This window comes from Amblyomma mixtum, chromosome 2 (assembly GCF_055824585.1).
Source record: "Amblyomma mixtum isolate Tamu chromosome 2, ASM5582458v1, whole genome shotgun sequence".
Taxonomy (NCBI): domain Eukaryota; kingdom Metazoa; phylum Arthropoda; class Arachnida; order Ixodida; family Ixodidae; genus Amblyomma; species Amblyomma mixtum.
This window is the reverse complement of record NC_143013.1, coordinates 11149484-11169099: the sequence shown is the minus strand read 5'-3', so window position 1 is coordinate 11169099 and position 19616 is coordinate 11149484. Positions and strand designations below refer to the sequence as shown.

The 19616-nt window shown below is 45.5% G+C and overlaps 3 protein-coding genes across 4 annotated transcripts in view; 2 read left to right on the top strand and 1 right to left on the bottom strand.

Annotated features, from left to right (window-relative positions):
• The first annotated feature begins 599 nt into the window (after positions 1-599).
• LOC149358397 (sequestosome-1-like) lies at positions 600-9592 on the top strand. The gene is made up of 7 exons (XM_089570466.1): positions 600-783; positions 1216-1387; positions 2848-3203; positions 4666-4873; positions 5901-6199; positions 7599-7746; positions 8888-9592. Exons 1-7 carry the CDS (start codon positions 727-729, stop codon positions 9016-9018), a joined length of 1371 nt encoding a protein of 456 aa, XP_089426592.1. The 5' UTR covers positions 600-726; the 3' UTR covers positions 9019-9592.
• A 957-nt stretch (positions 9593-10549) lies between these two features.
• LOC149358396 (translation machinery-associated protein 7) lies at positions 10550-12290 on the bottom strand. Its single transcript, XM_089570471.1, has 4 exons — positions 12136-12290; positions 12001-12056; positions 11470-11557; positions 10550-10663 (listed from the first exon to the last, which is right to left on the bottom strand). Exons 1-4 carry the CDS (start codon positions 12149-12151, stop codon positions 10629-10631), a joined length of 195 nt encoding a protein of 64 aa, XP_089426597.1. The 5' UTR covers positions 12152-12290; the 3' UTR covers positions 10550-10628.
• Positions 12291-12511: 221 nt separating this feature from the next.
• Positions 12512-19616, top strand: part of jar (Myosin heavy chain 95F jaguar) — a 47245-nt gene continuing 40140 nt past the window's right edge. For both annotated transcript variants that reach the window (XM_089570463.1, XM_089570462.1), the window contains exons 1-2: positions 12512-12635; positions 18067-18197. In XM_089570463.1, the coding sequence (XP_089426589.1) occupies positions 18078-18197 (120 nt within the window). In that variant the 5' untranslated portion in view covers positions 12512-12635; positions 18067-18077. The remainder of the gene's footprint in view (positions 12636-18066; positions 18198-19616) is intronic.

Genomic DNA, 19616 nt, shown 5'->3' with positions numbered 1-19616 from the left:
CTCAAAGCGCGCCTGATGCGGATCCTTGTAGTGCCGCGGCAAAAACTTTAAATACGAGCACGACACTAGCCACGTGCTCCTGGGGAAACGGCGAAAGCCGCAAGCAAAAACTGCACAGAAATTTCAGCTGGCTGTCGCCGCCGAGCGCACCACGCACGAACGCCATAGCTGCACACGCCTCGAAACGAGCGCGCCGAGGATCACGAAACGAATGCGGCATGCCCGCTCACCACGCACGCGCGGCGCGGCGGGTGCACCTAGCGATTCCCCAGGCGCTCTAGGGAGAGGTCGAGAAAGGCGCGCTGACGCCACGTCCGGTTGAGAACGAGGGCGAAGTCAAAAAACGTCACGGAGAAGCGCATCCCATCGACCAATCAGCGTTTCCAGCCTGCCGTCCCGCAAACGCTTCTATTGGTCACACGCGTCTCACAGGCTTGCATGTCGTGACGCAAGCGCGGCCACGCAGGTAGGCAAGAGTGGTGAGAACCGAGAACCCCCAAAGCTCGCAGCGATGAGATCATCGCGTATCCTTTCTCCTTTCTCTCGAGCTCTTTATCCACGGCCAATAGCAGGACAGGAGACTGTCACGTGACATGAATCGACCAATGTTTACTAACAAAATGGTGTCTCCTTGAGGTGGTGACACGGAAGAATTGAAGCGGCCGGCAGAACCGTCGAGAACATTTGACTAGCTGCAAGTCACCGAAACTCGAGCGTATAAATACGATGGACAACCGTCAGTCGCCGTTTTGGACTGCATCTGCCACCTCATCGTATCCTCAGGTAAGCTAGCCGTGCAAAATCTCTTTAGGTATGGCGTCAGCTGTTCTGTGCCTAGCTCGAAACGTATATCCGCGCATTGTATTGTTCTGCTTTGGCAGCGTGTATTTAGTGCTGAAAGACATATCAGCTAGCTTTCTGGATGTATGTATCTAGCTTTAGGTATAAGTTTGCCGTGCCTTCGGCGATCTCGAGGGTCGGGTGCGTCATCGCATGTCATCAACTTATCAGGAAGTGGCTTGGATCTATGGCGCAGTTAGCCTCCAGCTGTTTTAGAACCAGCTTTTACGGTCAACATTCGTCGTTGATCACGTTTATAGGGTCATTTGATTTGCACTTGAAGCTTCATGTTTTCTTCCTGCTTTACTTTTTTGCTTAGGTGTACGTCTTTCGGCAACGGTCGGCTGATCGTAATCGCGTGCGCATGTTTTGCAGGTTCTTCTGGCCGACCCCATGACTGTGACGGTCAAAGCTTACGTCCGGTATCTCGGCGGCTGCGAGATCCGTCGATTTGTCATCGAAAATCTGCGGCATTTCCAGACGCTTCAAGATAGGATCAAGGAGGCTTTTTCATTAAACCGCGTGCAGTTCTCTGTGTCCTGGAAGGGTAAGTTCCCAAATCCTCCGCGCGTGGCAACTTTGGGTCCTTTGTCACACTGCTTTGTCACGTCCAGCACATGTTTCTCTTCGAGTCTGTCGCATGCGCGCCCAACAAATCGACATTTTCTGGCAGAAAAAATTGTTGATTACATTAGCATGCAGAACATCAGATTGGAGGCTAAATAATTGTGCTATTTGGTAGTACGCATTCCAAGTAGAAATATTAGGCAATAAGGGGAAATTTATTCGATACAAACTTTGGTGAAAGTTATGGTAAATGTTTATGTTGTAAGGCTTATAACCTAGAAAAAAAAACGAATTATGAAATATACAAAGAATTATATGTCTTATTGCATAAAGCATCCAAAAGTTTAATTGCGTTTGTAGACAAATACTTGAGTTACAAAAAAAATATTTGCTGCTTCATAAAAAGTGCCTATCTTTTTTGGAGGTGTTAGAAAATCTTTTTCTTCAAATATTTTGATTGGAATATGCTAGACATAACAAGCACATCTACTAACATCAACATTTTCATAAAGTATATATGTTAAAAGAGTAAATGGGGAATTGTAATTGCAAGAAAAATTAGAAAATAGAAAAATCTATTTAAGATGACAGCAAAACATAGAAAGAAATGTGAATATCATAAAAGAAATAAATGGCTGTTATGTATCTTCTGCACAAAAATGTTCCAAATCAAAGTGGCTAAAGGTTGCGCGAAAAATTAATGTTGCACTCGGTTGTGGTTTTAGCTAAAAAAGAAAACCTTCACTTCCCAAGGCTGTGTGACACAGCTACTCAATGTTGAAAGGTGTGTACAAATGCCCATAGAGTACAGAAAGAGCAGTAAAATGCCTCATGGACTTTAACCTGGGAAGAAAAAGGCTAGAAAACAAGTTGGCATTACTCCAGTAGAGATGCAGTCATAGAAGCTCAACAACGTTCTTGGAAATGATCAAGGCATTGGACGATGTGCCTCTGCACTTGCTGCTTTTTTTATGGGCTATCGGATTTTGCTCGTGCTTGTTTGCTCAGGATGAGCATGCAGCATACTTATTTTGTGTTATTGTGTTTTGTTGTGTTATTACCACTGTTGAAAAAAAAAAAGTGGCCAATAACCATTTCATTCTGCTTCACCGCATCAAGTGTCATTGGCTTCACTACATAGGCAGCATAAATGGATGGCAAAGAAAAAGGGTGCATGGACCTCCTATACATACTGGTAGTTCACCCATTCAGCATTTGTGAGGTCATAGCTATTGCTGAGCACTGTAGTAGGATAGTTGCAAGATTTTAACAACAGTCATCAAAGTTAACGTTGTTTCAGCATTACAAATTCGTGTTACAAGACAAGCGGTGGACATTCCAGCAGTGCATGATTTGGCACGAAGCTTGCAGTAGTAAGAAAAGTGATAGTGCTGTACAGTGAAATGTATAACTGGCTGCATTGATTGCATTCTTGTGCAGACTCCGAAGGAGACGAGATTGCCATGTCCAGTGATGCAGAGCTCGCCGAGGCTGTGCGAAACATGAAGGATGACATATTGAAGGTCTTTGTGGAGCTCATTGGTGAGAGAGGGCCTGTGGCAGCTACTAGTGCCAGCAGCGGTGAGCCGAAGCCTGCGCCCGGCGCTAGTGCCAGTAGTGCTGCGGGGGATTCGACCAAGGTTCATGTCGGGGTGCTCTGCGATGCCTGTGACCAAGAGATCTGCGGAGTGCGGTACAAGTGCCTCCAGTGTGAGGACTATGACCTGTGCGGTTCATGCCATGAAAAGAAGATCCACGAGGACCATGACATGCTGAAGCTCGTCAACCCTGGCATCGTGAGTATTTCTCAGTGCTGCTGCTGTTGAGACTTGTGGAGTCTGGGTTGAAAGAGTTTAAAGGGCCCAACTTTCCCCTTATGTGCTTTAAAGGGGCACTGCGATGTTTTCCTCGGTACCAATTGATATCATTAAATCGACTTGTGCGCTCCTGAGACCAGTGCAAAAAGAATGATTGAAATCAGAGCACGCAAACGAAAGTTATTGCACTTTGAAAATTTGAAATGGAAAGACGAGACAAAAATGCGATTCACTCACCAGCCACCAATCAGAACCGCGCCTAGCGCACACGCAGAGGAAGCTTGCATGCAATTGCTGCTTTGTCGGGGCAGCCCACGGCCACGTATTTTGACGGTGTCTCCCCCCCTTTCAGGTTTGTGGCTGGTGTCCACATCTATGGTTAATGCAGCAGTATGCCTTTTGTTGTTGGCGTGATGATGCGATTACTTGATTCAGTCCGTCATGCATTTTGTTGGAAAGCTTGTTTGCAGTGCATCCTGAGGAGTTGTGCTAGGTTTGCATATTGAGTGGCCTGTCATTTTACGGCTGTTACAGATGCCTAATGGCTTTATTTATTCTCGGGTACTGTTTCAGTTGTGTGGCTTGGTTCACTTGCGTGGCATTCATAGCCCTATGTCTAGCAGCTGAAGTTTTCTGGAGTGGCTTTTGAATGGTGGCCGCCACATAGGTCTGTGATTCGCATTGCACATGGTTGATACAAGCCACAGTTTGTGAAGTGAGAGATAAATTTAAGTGTGTGGATGACTGGCAGATGACATTGGTTAAGCTAAGGAAGGCACAAGGCAAAGTGTAGTTTTGTCTGAAAAGGAGGAATAGAAATTGCTAAACACCTTAGAGAAAAAAAATATATAGTAGTAGAGGAAAAACTAGTACAGTGTTGTTTCAAATCGAATTCCAGCAGCCTTGTTGCAACTTTTTTAACTGTAGTAATTTAAGGCACCTCTGCTTAGTACTGTTTCTTTAAAGAGAAAGGTGGTAGTGTGGTGTAGTGGTGCAGCAAATTAATTTGTCTTTTCTAGGTCGGACTTACTGTGCTTCCAATTTATACAGACTATTTGAGGAAAACTTACATCTGCACTCATGTATATGCGCATGATACACTTGAAGTAGATGGCCACCTGCGTTCAATATAACGGTGGTGGATTTCAAACTCTTGTATTTGGACCACAGTGTTCACACTGGTTGCAGTCAACTGCAGTTGCTTATATTGCTTTGCGGGGCTTGTTAGTGCATTTAATAATACTAGTACATGTTGAGATATTAGGGAAGGTTACAGGCTTGACGAACATACTGCGATTTCTTGTAGTTATGGCATGCAGCTGCCGTGTACAAACTAAACTACTTCCATGGCTTGCTGTCTAGAGCGGTTCTTGATGATATGCTTAGTGCCGTCAGGCAAGAGTTCAGTGATGCAACGCAGAGTGCCTCTTGCTGTTTTCAGCGCCCCCTGTGGTCGTTTCCGGGGTGGAAGCGTCTGTGGCGCCACTGCGGTCACCACCGTCGAGGAGGCTACAGAGGTGCCGAGCGAGGGTGCCCGGCCCAGGGCCGCACCCGTTCACCGCCACACCCTCGGCCCGACCAGAGGCAGCAGTACCAGGAGATTTTGCGCGGCATCGGAGACACTGTGGCCAACTTCCTTGAACCCTTTGGTAAGCCCTTTTTGCCTGTGTATTACTGTGTTTACGTAAGTAATGCGGCCACGAATGTAACTCGTGCGGGGAGTTAGAGACCTTGTTGAAAAAAGAAATATGATTGTAATGCAATTATAGGTTGTTCAAGCCAACTACAGCTGAGGCGCTGAGGGCATGGGAAAAAAAGAGCTCACAAAAACACTGAAGCAAGGAATACATTTATATTGTTTGCGGCAACACTTCAGAAATGCGTGTTGCGTCATTGACTGCAGCAAAGCCTCAGACGTAGCACACGCAGTCTTCCACCGCAGTCATTGCCGCACTACTCTGCTACCAGTTCCGCTTCCCACTCCTGTGGGTGTTCACCCTTTTTTCTGTTTACTGTTCCTCCACTCTTTTAGTGACTACTACTCTTTCTTTATAGTCTGCACTGGCTTTTTTCCTCGCCCATAGCCGCCCTCTACTTTCCCTGTGCGTGTTGCGTAGCCCCAGAGTTGGCGTCTTCCATAGATAAATACAACTCAAGTGTCAGATGCCCCTCAAAGGAGGAACTCATCATCATCGTATATTGTTTCCTTAAAGGTCCTGTTGTGAACATTACGTAGGGGAGGGGAAACAGGGCTGTGATACGGTCATAAACGGCGTCAACCGATTCTCATGACATCATGGTTAATCCTCGTGGACCTACTGGCATGACATCGCAAAGGGGTGGGAGATAAAAGGACATTAACCATGGTTTAATTGGATGAGCCACAACGTTGTGTGAATCAGTTGACGCCATTGGCTGGAAGGCCTCCTTTTGAGGGGTTTCTGCCAGACTCTAGCAGCTCATGAGTCCGGTGGTGGAGTCCACTGTAGCCATCTTGAGGGGCAGTGAGGGGAGAAAAAAAGTGTTATAATCGTACCTTGGTTCCGAATATAATGCGAGGTGGATTCTGAAATGAACGAAGTCAGGAAAAAAAACTCTCATTGTATTCGTTCAAGTGCAGTACTTGAGACGCCTGCATCCGAGTTTCAAGAGTTGCATACCCCATTTGTACTGCAGGCATTACAGTTGATGTGCTCAATGATATGGCCAGCAACACCACACCGGAGCAACCCAAGAAGGACAGTGCTACGGAACCAATGGACACAACGTCGCAGAGTCAAGCGGGCCCTAGCAGTGCCGAACAGCAGGCCAAGGCTGCCACACCGCAGAGACCCATGGATGCAGAGACCCCAGGAGCAACCGCCAGCGGTAGTGCACCGTCAGCTCCAAGCGGTGGGCCGTTCATGACTACCAACGATGGTAGCAGAGGGAACGCACCCCAGGAGGATGCCTCGAGGAACTCTGAGCTTGTGGTGGTGAGTGGTGTCATAGTTCACTCCAGCTTCTACCAAATTCAGCCCATGGCCATGTTGCCTTGATCATGGCTCCTGCACTGGGCTTGTATGCTTTTGCTACATGGTAGCATGCTGTGAATGAAAAAAGGGTTACAGTTTTTCTCCTGAATGCATTTAGTCTGTGGGGTAATTTATTAGAAAAAGTTAATATGTTGACAAAAAAAAAAAAGCCCTTCTAGTTCATTGTACAAGTGAATACGAGTGTACGTATTTACTCGCATAATAAGCGCACCCATAGTTTGGGCGAAAAAAATCAGATTTTTTTTTATTTCCGCGCATAAAAGGCGCACCCCGAACTTGGCACTGTGATCAATACTGTATTTACACGATTGCAAGCCAACACCTCGCCACCCCCCGCTCCCCAATCTTTATTTTAACAAAGTTTTTGCTGAACTGACTACTAGTCCTCACTAGTGCTGCTGCGGACCCACAGCACGTACAACATCGCGTAGAACAGCCGCGCACAATTTTCAGGGATTGCTCTGTTTGGAACGCTTCATCTGTTTGGAAAGCTTCATCTCCAGCCGGAAATGTTCCTGACTTAGGCCCGCGAAAACCTCGGCGCTCAGAGTCGCGTACGAAAATTTAGGGACGTCGCAGTCGCAACTGCCGCACTTCTCGGCCACGTCGTATTTTCCGACCTGCACGCTAGCCGTGTTCGAGAGCAAACTCCCAGCCGTGTAGCTGCTAAGGTGCTTGGCCGTCGAGCTAAAACAGCAACGCCTCGCGGCAAAGCCATAAACCACGATGAACTATCGCGCTACCGCAGATCCCGGCACTTGACAGCAACAAAAAAAAAAACAAAACAAAAAGAAACCCGAGCTGGAGATGCTGATGGCGATATGAATAGCGAAAGCTCGCGGCGGAGGAAAACGATGATGATGATAAGCTCTACCTCGGGCGCCCTCCGTGGGTGGCGTCTGGAAGCTCCTGTGCGCGTGTGTGACCTCCACGATCAAGCGCCCGTTGCACGCAGCCGGAGCCGATCGCAGAGGCCTCGGCGCGTGCATTCCGAAGGCTATTCCCGCGTGGGTCGTGGAAAGTTTCGGTGCGGCCCTTACACGGATCTTTTTTTTTAAATATTTTCTTCGGGAAAACGGGGTACGGCCCTTACAGGAGTGCGTTTACGCGGTGTGTTCAATTTTGAGAGTCGAAAAATTTCCAGAAATTTTACCCCGCGTAATAGGCACACCCCGAACTTTGAGCCGGATTTTTTGGAAAAAAAGTGCGCCTATTATGCGAGTAAATACGGTAATTTGCATGGCAACAGTATACGCCCACGACCAAGTGTATAAGCAGTGTGTCTTTGAGGTGTGAACAATTGTCGCCCGACTTGCCCCCTTTCGTGTTGTGCACACAGGATTGTGAGGTGGCCCCCCCTGGCTGGACCCTGCTGAATCCCATGCGCGACTCGGTCATGGAAGAGAATGGCCTGCCGCGTCCCATGAGCCCACAGGTGGTGCCTGCTGCCCCACTGTTGCCAGCTGCAGCCAGAGCTGACAACCCAGGTGAGCTGTCGGCACTCGGGCTTTTTTTCTTCATTCATACGGGTTGTGCGACTGTGCCCTTCATGCCTAAATAAATTGCACAAGATGAATAGCTTGATCAGAGCTTCGTTCAGAGATCGGAGAATTCTTTCAGCGCAAAAGTGTTAGTATCCCTACGTCGCAAAACATTATTCGGCGCCAGCGGTGTTGAATGTTTGGAACCTCGTAGCTGAAGTGGCTGGAGCAACCAGCTGCTCCGGCAACAGACGGGCCACCAGGTCATGTGACTGTGGGGTGTCATCGCAACCTGCCAACTGGATTGTAGAAAACTGACCGCCAGGGCAGATGGCAGGCTAATTAATGACTGGCCACGAGAGGTTGCTTGGGAAGAGCAACCTGGGTCGAACAAGCCCCACCGGTGGCAGCACCTGCCATCGCAGGGCAGTGGCGCATCACTTAATCTTTGCACTACTATGTACGCCAGGATTGGTAAGACTCCCAGGGACCTATAAATAGAAAGTCGAGAATGACTACATAGTTGCACATATATGGGTGTTTACCCATAGTACATGTGGAACTATCGCGTTACACCCTTAAGGTGGAGCTAAGAAGTGTCCCCTCCCGATTTTTGTGTTTGATGTGCCTGCATAACTGAACAGGGACCTGTTGGAACACACAGTTGAACAGGCACAGCAGCCAGCATTTCATAGTAAAATTTGGAGTTTTAGCTGTTGCAAAAAGAAAGAGGTCCTGAGAAAGTCTGAACACAGTAGGAGGAGTGCACATTTATCTCCTGTAGTGCAGCAGTATTATGCCTTTAGTTTTACAGTCTCTCATGATGTCGTTTTAAGCAGCATGAGTTTAACAGGATGCAAGTATGCGCAAAAAAAAATTTATTTTGGCACAGTCGCATAATCCATCTGAGGGATATTTGTGAAGTTATGCGAGGACTACATGCTTTAGCGCCAGGTAGAGCTACAATAACTTTTTTTTTCAGAGAATGTGCGTCCCGTAAACTTTTGCTGCTGATAGTACAGCAGCATCAGTGATTGATGAGGAATGCAAGAGAGCTAGGTGCATGCTCTTATTCTCACCCTTCTTCCTGCTCTGCCTTGTCGTCCACTGTAACTGTTCTGACATCCGCTACTGGCTTGCTTTTCAGTTGACGTCGCCCTCACTCAGATGCTCGCTATGGGATTCAACAATGAAGGTGGCTGGCTGCGCCAGTTGCTTGAAGTCAAGCGTGCTGACATCGGAGCAGTCCTGGAGTCTTTGCACCCATCCCCCAAGTGAAGCAGCTGCATCTCGCGTACCCACTGTGCTGCAATAAAAATTTTTTCCAGGCATCCATGCGACAAGACGCATAAGACAGGCATCTTTTGGCGATGTGCCACTGTATCATGTGGAGGAGCTTGTCAGTTCCCGAGATCAGTAAACTCTGCTTAGGGCTGAACAGGTGTGCCGAGGGCTCAAATGCTTTCATTGTGTGTATGTTATACCAGTCAGTACTGACTGATGTTATGTAAGGACCAGTTTATTATCTGTGGACGTTGCAGTGGTATGCTAGTATTGTTGCATGCAGCAGTGCAGTATTAGCTTTCTCGTTTTTATTTGTACTATTGCCCTTTTAAATTTCCTACCTGCTTACTGTGATAAGTTTCAAGCATGGCTGATTGTACCAACATTCCTTGCAACCAAGCTGAATGTTAGAACAGCATCTTAGCTCTACAAGCATGTAATCAAACGTTTTGTAACCAAAGGTGTATATCGACACTTGCAGCTGCACATCTTATTCTGTGAAGAATGCCTTGTCCTGTGCAACTGCATATGTAACGACTGAGTGGAAATAAAAAAAATCTCTTCCAAAGTCGAGTTTTGTTTTGTTGGGTACGGTATGCACATGCAGTGGACCAGTAACTTGCAGCTGTGCATACGATTTTTGAGCCGACACAATAATGTTGCATGCAAGTCCAGCATAGCTTAAAAAATATGCCACACAGTGGACGATGGTGATAGAAAGCCTTCACAAAAGTTTAGGTGCAGGTTCTCTTGGATGAGTTTTGTCTAATTGCAGACTCCACTTATAAATGGACCTTTTATAGCTAGAAAAGGTGAATAAACGAAGTACAGGTATCGTGACCACTGGCTCATTTTGTATGGACACCGGATTTAGGGCGCAGATCTTTAAGCCTACGCTGCACTGCCAATCGTTTCCAAATGCAGGTTACTTGCCCTTTTCAGGAAGGCAGAGATGATTTTGCTCGGAGCATTAAGTGGGTTGTTTAGAGTCTCTCTTTAGTGCTGGCTTTCAAGAATGAGTAGAGCTTGTCATCGGCAGAAAAATTGGCTGTGGCTTAGCTTGGTTAAGCCCGGTAATTGCGAAAGCAGTATCTGTAGGTACACCATGGTTCAGCTGGTAGTGTAGCTAGAGGTGGTGCTTGTGGTGATGCATCGGTTATACAATCCAAGCCAATATACTAATTTGGTAGCTACCGGCCTCGCTACGCGACGGGCTGAAAGTGTAACTAGTATTGCTGTCGCAATAATAAACGGATGTTATTCGTTTAAAGGAGATAGAGAGGAGACATTATAGAATTTTATGGCATGACTCTTGCTTGAAGGCCACTTTCAATACTCGGCGGTGCTGGTAATACCTGCACACTTTCATTGAAGGGGCGCCACCAGCAACGCTCCTGCACGAAACAATGCTTGCTCTTCACAACTCAAACTTCAACTGCCCATTGTCTTGCAACTTCCTTGAACACCTGCACCACTTTCTAAGCTCAATTGGTAGACGCCCGTATATCGGCCAAGAAAAATGCAATAACAAGCAAAATGCGATTTTATTTGACAAGTAGAGTGCAATAAAAATGTCGACGGCATTCAGTTGAGGCAATTGTGTGTCATTTCTTCCCAGATTTCTTGATACCTCCGCTCACTGCAAAGACCACCAGCATTCCAGTTTAGACACTCAATGATTATTGAACATATACAGCATCAATTTTAAGACGAAAGCCTTATATGTCCCATTAGCAACAAAACCTGGTGTCGTCAGCGTCCAGAAAACCCCCAATGACGTCACCAGCACAGAAAAAAATTTCGTCTGAAGGTGTGGGAAACTGAAACAAGGACCTTCAGATTGTAAGGTGAGCACGCAACCCATAGGCCACAAAAGTGCGTTGTTTCTTGGTGAATAAAGATGAACGTAGTCTATGCAGCGCCTTACAACTCTAAGCTAATAAAGAGGTTTGTCATTAGAAAAGAAGGAGAATTACAAAGCACATAAGTAGCCTTAAGTGCCCTCCGCATTTTTTTTTTTAATGATATTGTGCAGCAAAATGGGCAAATTCAATTGAACGCATCTTCAGAGATACAAAGGAGAATGGGCAAAACGAAACAGTTGGGATAAGCTGAACACCAATGCCTGTCACCTTTCTACTTCCTCTTGTTCCCTTTGGGGGGTCTGTCTGCAGTAAATGTAATCAGGTGCCGAGGTCCTCCCCCAATGTATTTAGGACGCCAGAATCAAGCTTAAAAGCATCCACCAACTTGAAAGTGTCCATAAGTTGAATGGAAAGTCGAATTTCAATTTCGAATTTCGCTCCTATTTCCTTCACTGCGCCAGCGCTACGACGACTGTTACTTTAAGAGATTTACATTGCCTGGCAAGAAAACGGACACACGAGGGTGCCAGAAGAGTGCAAAGAAAGGGGAAAAAAAAAAAAAATACTTGGGAGGCCGTACCGAGGGGTCCCTTTCCAGCAGCCTTCGCCGCTGCCTCCTTTAGGGCCTTCTGCTCTTCTTTTTGCCGCTGCTTGAACTCCATATCACTCTAAGAAAATGAACCAGAGAAAATAAAAATCACAATCGGCAGATTATCCGGGGAGCATAGGCCTTATGCCTACGACGCAGCTAACGTGCGATGTTTGAGAGTGATGAGCACAGGGGCCTCGCGATTACCACAAATGCCATGTGCACCATTACGCTTTAAGGTGTGCCAACATATTTATCCAGGCGAGCTAAAGCGCTCGAACCCGTGCACAGGGTGTAGAATAACTAACTGAAAGGCATTGATTCACAAAGTGCACCTTACAGGCGATTTGACAATGCACGGGACAACGTGCCGTTCTCTATGGTCGATTTCGCATAAGCAGTGGTCTTAAGTGTTAAAACAGTAGTAGATAGGGTAAAGTTCACACTAAAATCTGCGTTTCGAACCAACTAAACTGCCCATGTGACGCAACTTAAAGTAACTAGCAACGAAACGTGTCTCACCTCGTCCATTTCTTTCTTTTCCTTCTTGGCAGCCTTCAGGGGTTTCTTCTTGCCGCCTAGAATTTTGAAAAGTTGTTAGCGGTGCCAAACTCAGTTTAGCACCAGCCAGCCTGCCACGAAAGATCGCATTCTTACCGTCCCTGCCAGACATTTTGCCGCACGCGGTTGCTCGATAGCTGTACGAAACGACGACACCGCTCCTGCCTCGCTGCGTTTCTCACAGCTTTTGAAGGTTTCTTCGACAACCCCGAAGAGGGCGCCAGCGAGCGGAACCTTGATGTTGATGCCGCTTTTGAAGATTTATCGCTACCGGTCAATGTCACGCCACTTCATCTAACTTTTTTGCTCTCTTTTTAAACTTGAAACTGACTTAAAATTTTTAAACTTAAGTGCTATGGACGTTAAATTTGCTTTGAATGTTTGTCAGTAAACCTGTAAGTGCCATAAAAAAGTTTGGCTCGTATTGGCTTATTTAATGGTTTTGTGGCCGTCGGCTAGAAGCGACCTCAGACTGAAACAACAAAACAAGAAAAAGAACTACGCTCGGCAAAACGAGTACTCGGCGCTTGCTAGCCACGCGAGCTGCTAGCGGCAGCGATCGTTGAGTCGCTGTGGCCGCTGAAATTGGTGTTGTGGTGAGTAAAGTAATTCCTGTTTCTTGAGTCTTCTCGTTCCCTAAGTTCTTGTTGGCTTTTACCGGCCGATATGACGCATGGCATATTGGCATTGCGCATAACTGTTGCTTGCTGTTGTCGACAGACAACCGCCTCCAAAAAAGCAGCAAAAAAGTTTGCTCAGGCATTACCTCTTCATTTACCGATATGAACTAGGCGTTGTTCGTTGGCATATTTTTCGTTTGCAGCGTTATGAGCTCGCGGAGAGTGCAGCAGTTCGACGACAAATGCTGTGCGGATGTAAAAACAACGAAAACTAGCAACAAGTATGCTACCTGCTACCGCAGAGGACCGTGTCTGGTGCGGGCATATTTTTCGCCGCCGCCGAATTTGCGGCTTCCCGGCGAAGGAAAATGCTAGATGGTGTTCAGCACGGTACGTGCTGGGCCCCGGAATGAAGTCGAGTCGGATCGTAACGCGAACCGCTCGGGGGCTCGCGTTGCATAATTGTCTAGCGGGGCTAACGCGCTCCTGACGCTACAGGTGGAAGGGGAAGTTGGCCCGATGGGAGGGTGGATTGACGGAGCGCTGTCTGCTCGTGCTAACGCTCCCTCGCGCAACGCGATATCGGTGTTTGCCGTTCCGTTGTCTCGCGCGCGTTTCACTCGCACATTCATCGCCTGGGAAGCACGTACTGTATGCTTGTTCATTGCGGAACTGCGATCCCCCAGCCGTCTTGGCGTTCACCCTGCTTCAGAGGCGGATTCCGGATTTCTCTTCTTTGCTTTTATTCTCGGATGTAGCGTCACGCATGGAAGGCGGTGCACGCACACGTTCTGCCGCGAACGGCGGGCGCGGTGGCGGGCCCAGCGCGAACAATGCCGTCGTTCCATGGCTGAGTGATGGACAATCTTATCGACTGCCGCTCTTCGCTGAACCCTGTTTTTTTTTACGGTCGGCGCCCCTATTTTTTCTTTTCTTCGCGTAATAACGTGTCCACTCCCTTCTCGGCGATCGAGATCCGGGCAGCCCGCCAGCAAGCAGCCAAATCACTTCCGACTCGCGAGCGATTAGCATTATTGGAAATCGGGATCAAGGTTGCACGCTCGCGCGCCCAGCTGTTAGAGAGAAAACTTTGCTGCCGCTCGCTCGCGCTCAGTCCGAGTTTAGCAGCCTTTCGCGCGGCACCCAGGGTCGGTCGCCGAGTTGCATAACGCGGGGACGTTTGTCCCTGCACGGGGCAATTAAAATTCTTCGCGAGTTGGTGACGCCTCCGTTGCGCGTCGTGTTCAGGACGCCCTGCCAACAGACCCTAGCGTTCGTGTATACTGACAAGCGACCATGTTCTGCGTTAATCTCGGATAGTCAGCTGATCTGTACCTTTTTCACCTTCAATAAAGATTCATTGTTTTCACATGCATATATGTTGAAAGGGTCAGTAAAGTTTATCTAGTGCCTCCCATACTTTGCATATATGAAATTTGTCGCAGAGCCACCATTGTCATTTTGGCATAACTTTTTGTTCCTTTTATCTGCACGTTTGGTGTGCTCCAAGGCAAAGATAAGGGCTTTGTCAGAGAGACATGCAACGTCTCTGCATGCCTAAAGCAGTTGTAGATTGGCAGTGCAATTGCACAGAGTGCAGTAAAACTTGGTACGTATACTTGTGAGCAACAGTTTTCGCAAGCCAGCCGTGCGCGCAAATTGCATATTTTTCTTGCAATGTATAGGTGTGTCAAGTGTCTGCAGTCATCTAATCAACACTATCGTGCTCCAAACACTCGGTTTCTGCAATTCGCAGTGTGCAGATTATTCTGTTTGCCAGATTAGTTCTGTTCAGGTTTTTTACATAATGAGCCATCCAGCTGTGCCTCGGAGTAATTACACTCGCTGTGGAGAAGGCAAGTTTCAGTCATGGGAACAGAAAGCAGTTTTGACTACAGTGTACTTTTTGCTCATGTTTATGCAGTGCAGTGCTTTTCTGTCCTGAAATTTGCTGTTTATGTTTTAGGAATTCCGTTCATGGCATTTAATATTTTTGCTATAATTTCTTTGTATATTTTGCTGCATACCATAAAATTAGAATGTGTACACGATTTGTGCAACAAAACAGGTTTTGATATTCTTTTTCAACTTGGATGCAGAAGTTCCGTATTGTGCTTGTTCCATTCCTTGCTTACTTATTTATTTACAAATACTTTACAGGCCTCCTTGGTGGCATTGAGTAAGGGGGGTAAATATAAAAATATATATATCATCATCATCATCAGCCTGACTACACCCACTGCAGGGCAAAGGCCTCTCCCATGTCTCTCCAATTAACCCTGTCCTTTGCCAGTTGCTGCCACTGCATCCCCGCAAACTTCTTAATCTCATCCGCCCACCTAACTTTCTGCCGTCCCCTGCTACATTTGCTTTCTCTTGGAATCCACTCCGTTACCCTTAAGGACCAGCGGTTATCTTGCCTTCGCATTACATGCCCTGCCCAAACCCACTTCTTCCTCTTGATTTCAACTAGGATGTCATTAACCCGCGTTTGTTCCCTCACCCACTCCGCCCTCTTCCGGTCTCTTAACGTTACACCTATCATTTTCCTTTCCATAGCTCGCTGCGTTGTTCTTAACTTAAGCTGAACCCTCTTTGTTAGCCTCCACGTTTCTGCCCCATAGGTGAGTACCGGTAGGATACAGCTGTTGTATACTTTTCTCTTCAGGGATATTGGTAAGCTACCATTCATGGCCTGAGAGAACCTGCCATATGCGCTCCACCCCATTCTTATTCTTCTAGTTATTTCCCTCTCATGATCCGGATCTGCGGTCACTACCTGCCCTAAGTAGACATATTCTCTTACTACTTCCAGCACCTCGCTACCAATTGCGAACTGCTGTTCCCTTGCAAGGCTATTGAACATTACTTTGGTTTTCTGCATGTTAATTCTTAGCCCCACTGTTCTACTCTGCCTGTCTAGCTGATTGATCATGCTTTGCAGTTCTTGTCCTGAGTGGCTTAGCAAGGCAATGTCATCATATATCATATCATATATATAACAGTTCTTAGAAAACAATACCAAAATCTGTTAGTACAAACACTGTTACGGTCAAATAGCTGCATTAATCGCAATGAACAACAGGCATGCACAAACAAAAACTAAAACAGTGAATCACGAAAGAAAATAATTAAAAATATAAGCATACAAAAAAGTAGCCGGGCACAATAAGCGCAGTCAATATGCTTCAGCTGTGTCCATTAAAACGTTGCTGATGCCACTACATGTGAACCTTCCATAGGGCTAGAAACTTGGGCTTTAGCTTGCATATGCATGAGGCATTACTTATTTGATTGTATAAAGTTCACATTAATTTACTTTATGTTGCGTAGAATTCTTCTATAGGGGTTTCCCTTTTTGATATACCTGGCAAAATTTTTTTTCAGGGCTGAATTAAATGCTGTAAAAATTTAGCCTTACTCTGAGTCTCTGTGCGCTGTCGCATTTTTTTACATTGAAAATACATGCACTGAAAATCGCGTAGCAAAGAGCACCTATTGCAAGACTAAGATGTGGTCTTATATTAAGTCAGTAGTGATAAATGACAGAAGCAGTTGTGGTAGACTATAACATTTGCCAGTAGTTTCCAGGCTTTGGAGATATGGTTATATTGTTGGGCCACAGTGTTTGCTTGCTAGCTTGTAAACGGCTCTATAAACCACACATGATGTGCAGGAGATACTATGCTTTAGTGGGACCCCAAACCTTTCATATCAGTGGTCTTCACTATATTTTTTCTCTCTTCTTTCACCCTTGCCACCCTTTGTGACATTAGTCTGGTGCTCACAGTGTTATGAAAATGAAATGCCATCAGTGAATGGCTACTTTGCGTAATAGGAAGGGCTATTGCATGCATGAATGGATATCAAGAAAGAAGGAAAGCCTTGATAAATAAAAGTCGCGTGATATGATAAGCTGAGCAATGGGAACATTGCATGAACTACACAGGATGTGCTCTTGCAGATATCAGCCTGTTAGCAGTGCTAAGGTTTGAAGGAAAAAAGATGGTAGCATTGACAAGTGTTTAGGGCTGCTTCAAGTAAAGAATGAAACGACCTTTTCATGTGGGGTCAGCATTCTGAAAGCACTTGTGTGATTCATTGAAGAGATTGTTTCCTTCACTTGTAAGTGATGGCAAGTAAGTTTTCTCAGAGAGGTAGTCGCACTTCCAGGACTGCGGTATGCTGTTCAAGGATGGGACTTATTATTCATTTCTGAGCTTTACTGGAATCTGTGTGAGAGTGTGCTTATTTTATGATTCTTGCAGCTTTAGTATTGTTGGCTGTTTTTGTGTCAGAACTACTTGCTAGAAAATGCACTGAAATTCATTCTTCACTACAGAAGGCGTCATTTATAATTCCATCTTGGCTTTGAGAGGAGCTGATATCTTGTTCATGGTTAGAACTCTTCGATATATTTCACGGGGTCTTGAGCAAACGAAAGTATTTTTTTTTTTACTCAAATAACCAAATAGCTACAAGCTCCTAGAGAGCCTCTGTGGGGTTAATAAATTGCTTGTTGGGTAATTCTTATTGGGGTTGTTCTCCTGATGCAGGGGAAATTCAGAATTTGAATAGTTTGTGACACAAACATCTACGTCCTAAAAGGCGTCGGTCAGGTGTTTCACGGACACTTTCTGTACATTAGAGCACCATAATACCTTGCTCTTCCATCATTACATGAGTAAGTTGGAGAGAAGGTAAAAGAAAAAAGAAAACTCAGCTGTATTACAATTTGAGGAACTTTTGGCATGTGTCTCTGGTTATCTTGTTTACTTCAAAGTCTCTAGCTGATGACCCATGCATCTCCAGTGGTTAAAAAGTGAGTTGATTGGTGACTGCATCATGTAAGCGATTGTCACGTACAAGCTCTTGTACTGAACCTGCACACTTGTGATGCTGCTTTGCTTGAGTGCTCTTACTGCTGCTGTGTTAACAAGCTGACAAACTTATTGTTATTACTATTGAAATCCAGTAGTGCTTGCAGTTTAGAATGGAAACTCGGGGAAGTGGGTTCAGTACTGATGCCATGAATATGAAAGCGAAAAAAAAACACACGATAAAGGTGACATACGCATGAAAAGCACATTTTTCCAGCTGATTTACTTGGGAAGAGGTGTTAAATGTATAGACGTAAACATGAAGTGTGTAAAACATTGGTTGTGTGCACCACTTTAAAGTTTGCCTGAACAATGTAGCACTTTTAGTAAGTGTCGCCACACAATCATCTGTTGCTTTAACCATCATCCTTGCCTTGCCAGGTGTGTTCTGCAAGTCTTTTTTCTCATTTCCTGCTTGTCTATTATTCATGCAGTGAACAATGCTTTTCACTCTGGTGTGTATGTATGAAGCCATGTGTCTGATTTCGCTGTGCATTGACGTGTAATGCTTGACATGCCAATTTCAGGCACCGTCAACATGTTGGCCATGGATGCCAGCCAGGTTTGGGCCCCCGACGAACATGAGGGCTTCAAGCTAGGAAGGATTGTCGACATCGGTGGCGAAACTGTTACTGTCCTTCTCAATGGTGGCACTCAGGTTAGTGTTAAATTTCCTCTTGTCAAATTTTTTTAATGTCATGTCTGAGAAGGACAGAAGTTGTGGTCTCAGTATGGTTCAGGAAAGATTCAACTTAGTTCACGTCTGTTTGACCATGTATATTGTTTTTTTTTTTTGCGGCAAATTCAGAAGCTCCCATTTGGTGTCTGACCTTACTCGGGTGGTGCACACTATGTATGATGATCAGTTCCAGTAACTGTTCCAGTAAAGTTAGTGTAAACACCTAACTTAGTTACATGTTTTTTCTCTGTAATGATGCATAAGACATTGTTATACATGGATTACGGCATAGTATTTGTAACGGCCACTATATAATTTGTAATTGAGTTTCTTCTCTCATGCTGTTTTGATTTCTGTTGCAACAACCGAACGATGGTTTTGAAGCCAAATGTGGGTTTAGGTCACGTGAGGCATGAAAGAAACTGAAATATAATCATTGATACCTTGTTTGTTGTAATTTTGGCTCTTGAAGCAGGCTAGCTTAAGCTTTGTAGGGGATTAAAACAATACATTCAGTGATAATGTTGCAGTTTTTTCCCATGCCTAATATGGCTTAAAGCCATCTTTGACATCACAGCCTTCGTTCAGTTGTTGAAACTGAAGCAGCATCGGACAAGAAATTTAATTTTAAGTTATTTAGCTGTCGTAAAGGAATACCACAGGGTGATCCATGTTTACTATTGTCTAACGTATATTAAAGAAATGCGGAAGTGAAATTTCTTCAGTAGAGTACAGGCATAAAATTTCAAACAAAAATCAATGTCAAGGCATAAGGAGATGTCTTCTGGCAAGTTTCAATCGCAGGTGTTGAGTGGAACTTAATTTAACATGATTTTTAAAGTTGCCCGAGGAGCCGCTCAGCATTTTTATCTCGTTGAGTGACGTCAAGGTGCTCTTGCCCCAATTATCATAATGCCACTGATTGTTCACAGGAACACCCAGTGCTTGCCGGCATCTGCGATGTAATCAAAATGTGGTAGTCCAGGTCGGCCGGTTGACTGTGACGTTAAGGGGCACCTCAGCGCTGGCGCTAACAGAGACCAAAACTACCCATACAAAATCGTTTGTAATTAATTATTAATGCTGTGCACTGGTGTCTTGAGCTCATTTTCATGATTACTATGACCATAGACATCTTTCAAGGCAAAAAAAATGGACACCCAAAAATTTTTTGTGTCTATACCCATTTAAGATTGCTACTTGACAAAATTTTCCTTTGAAAGTGCAAACTGAGTGCATCTTCTGTAAACATTTTCATTTTTGACCTTTCCGTTGAAACCATTCGGGCTCATTGTTAAGAGCAGTCACGACCATAGGTTGTTCCTGAAAACAGAGCTAAGTGCCGTTTTTGTGAACGCACTGGGCCATGGCCCCAGACACTCTCTTGTTGTTCTAGGT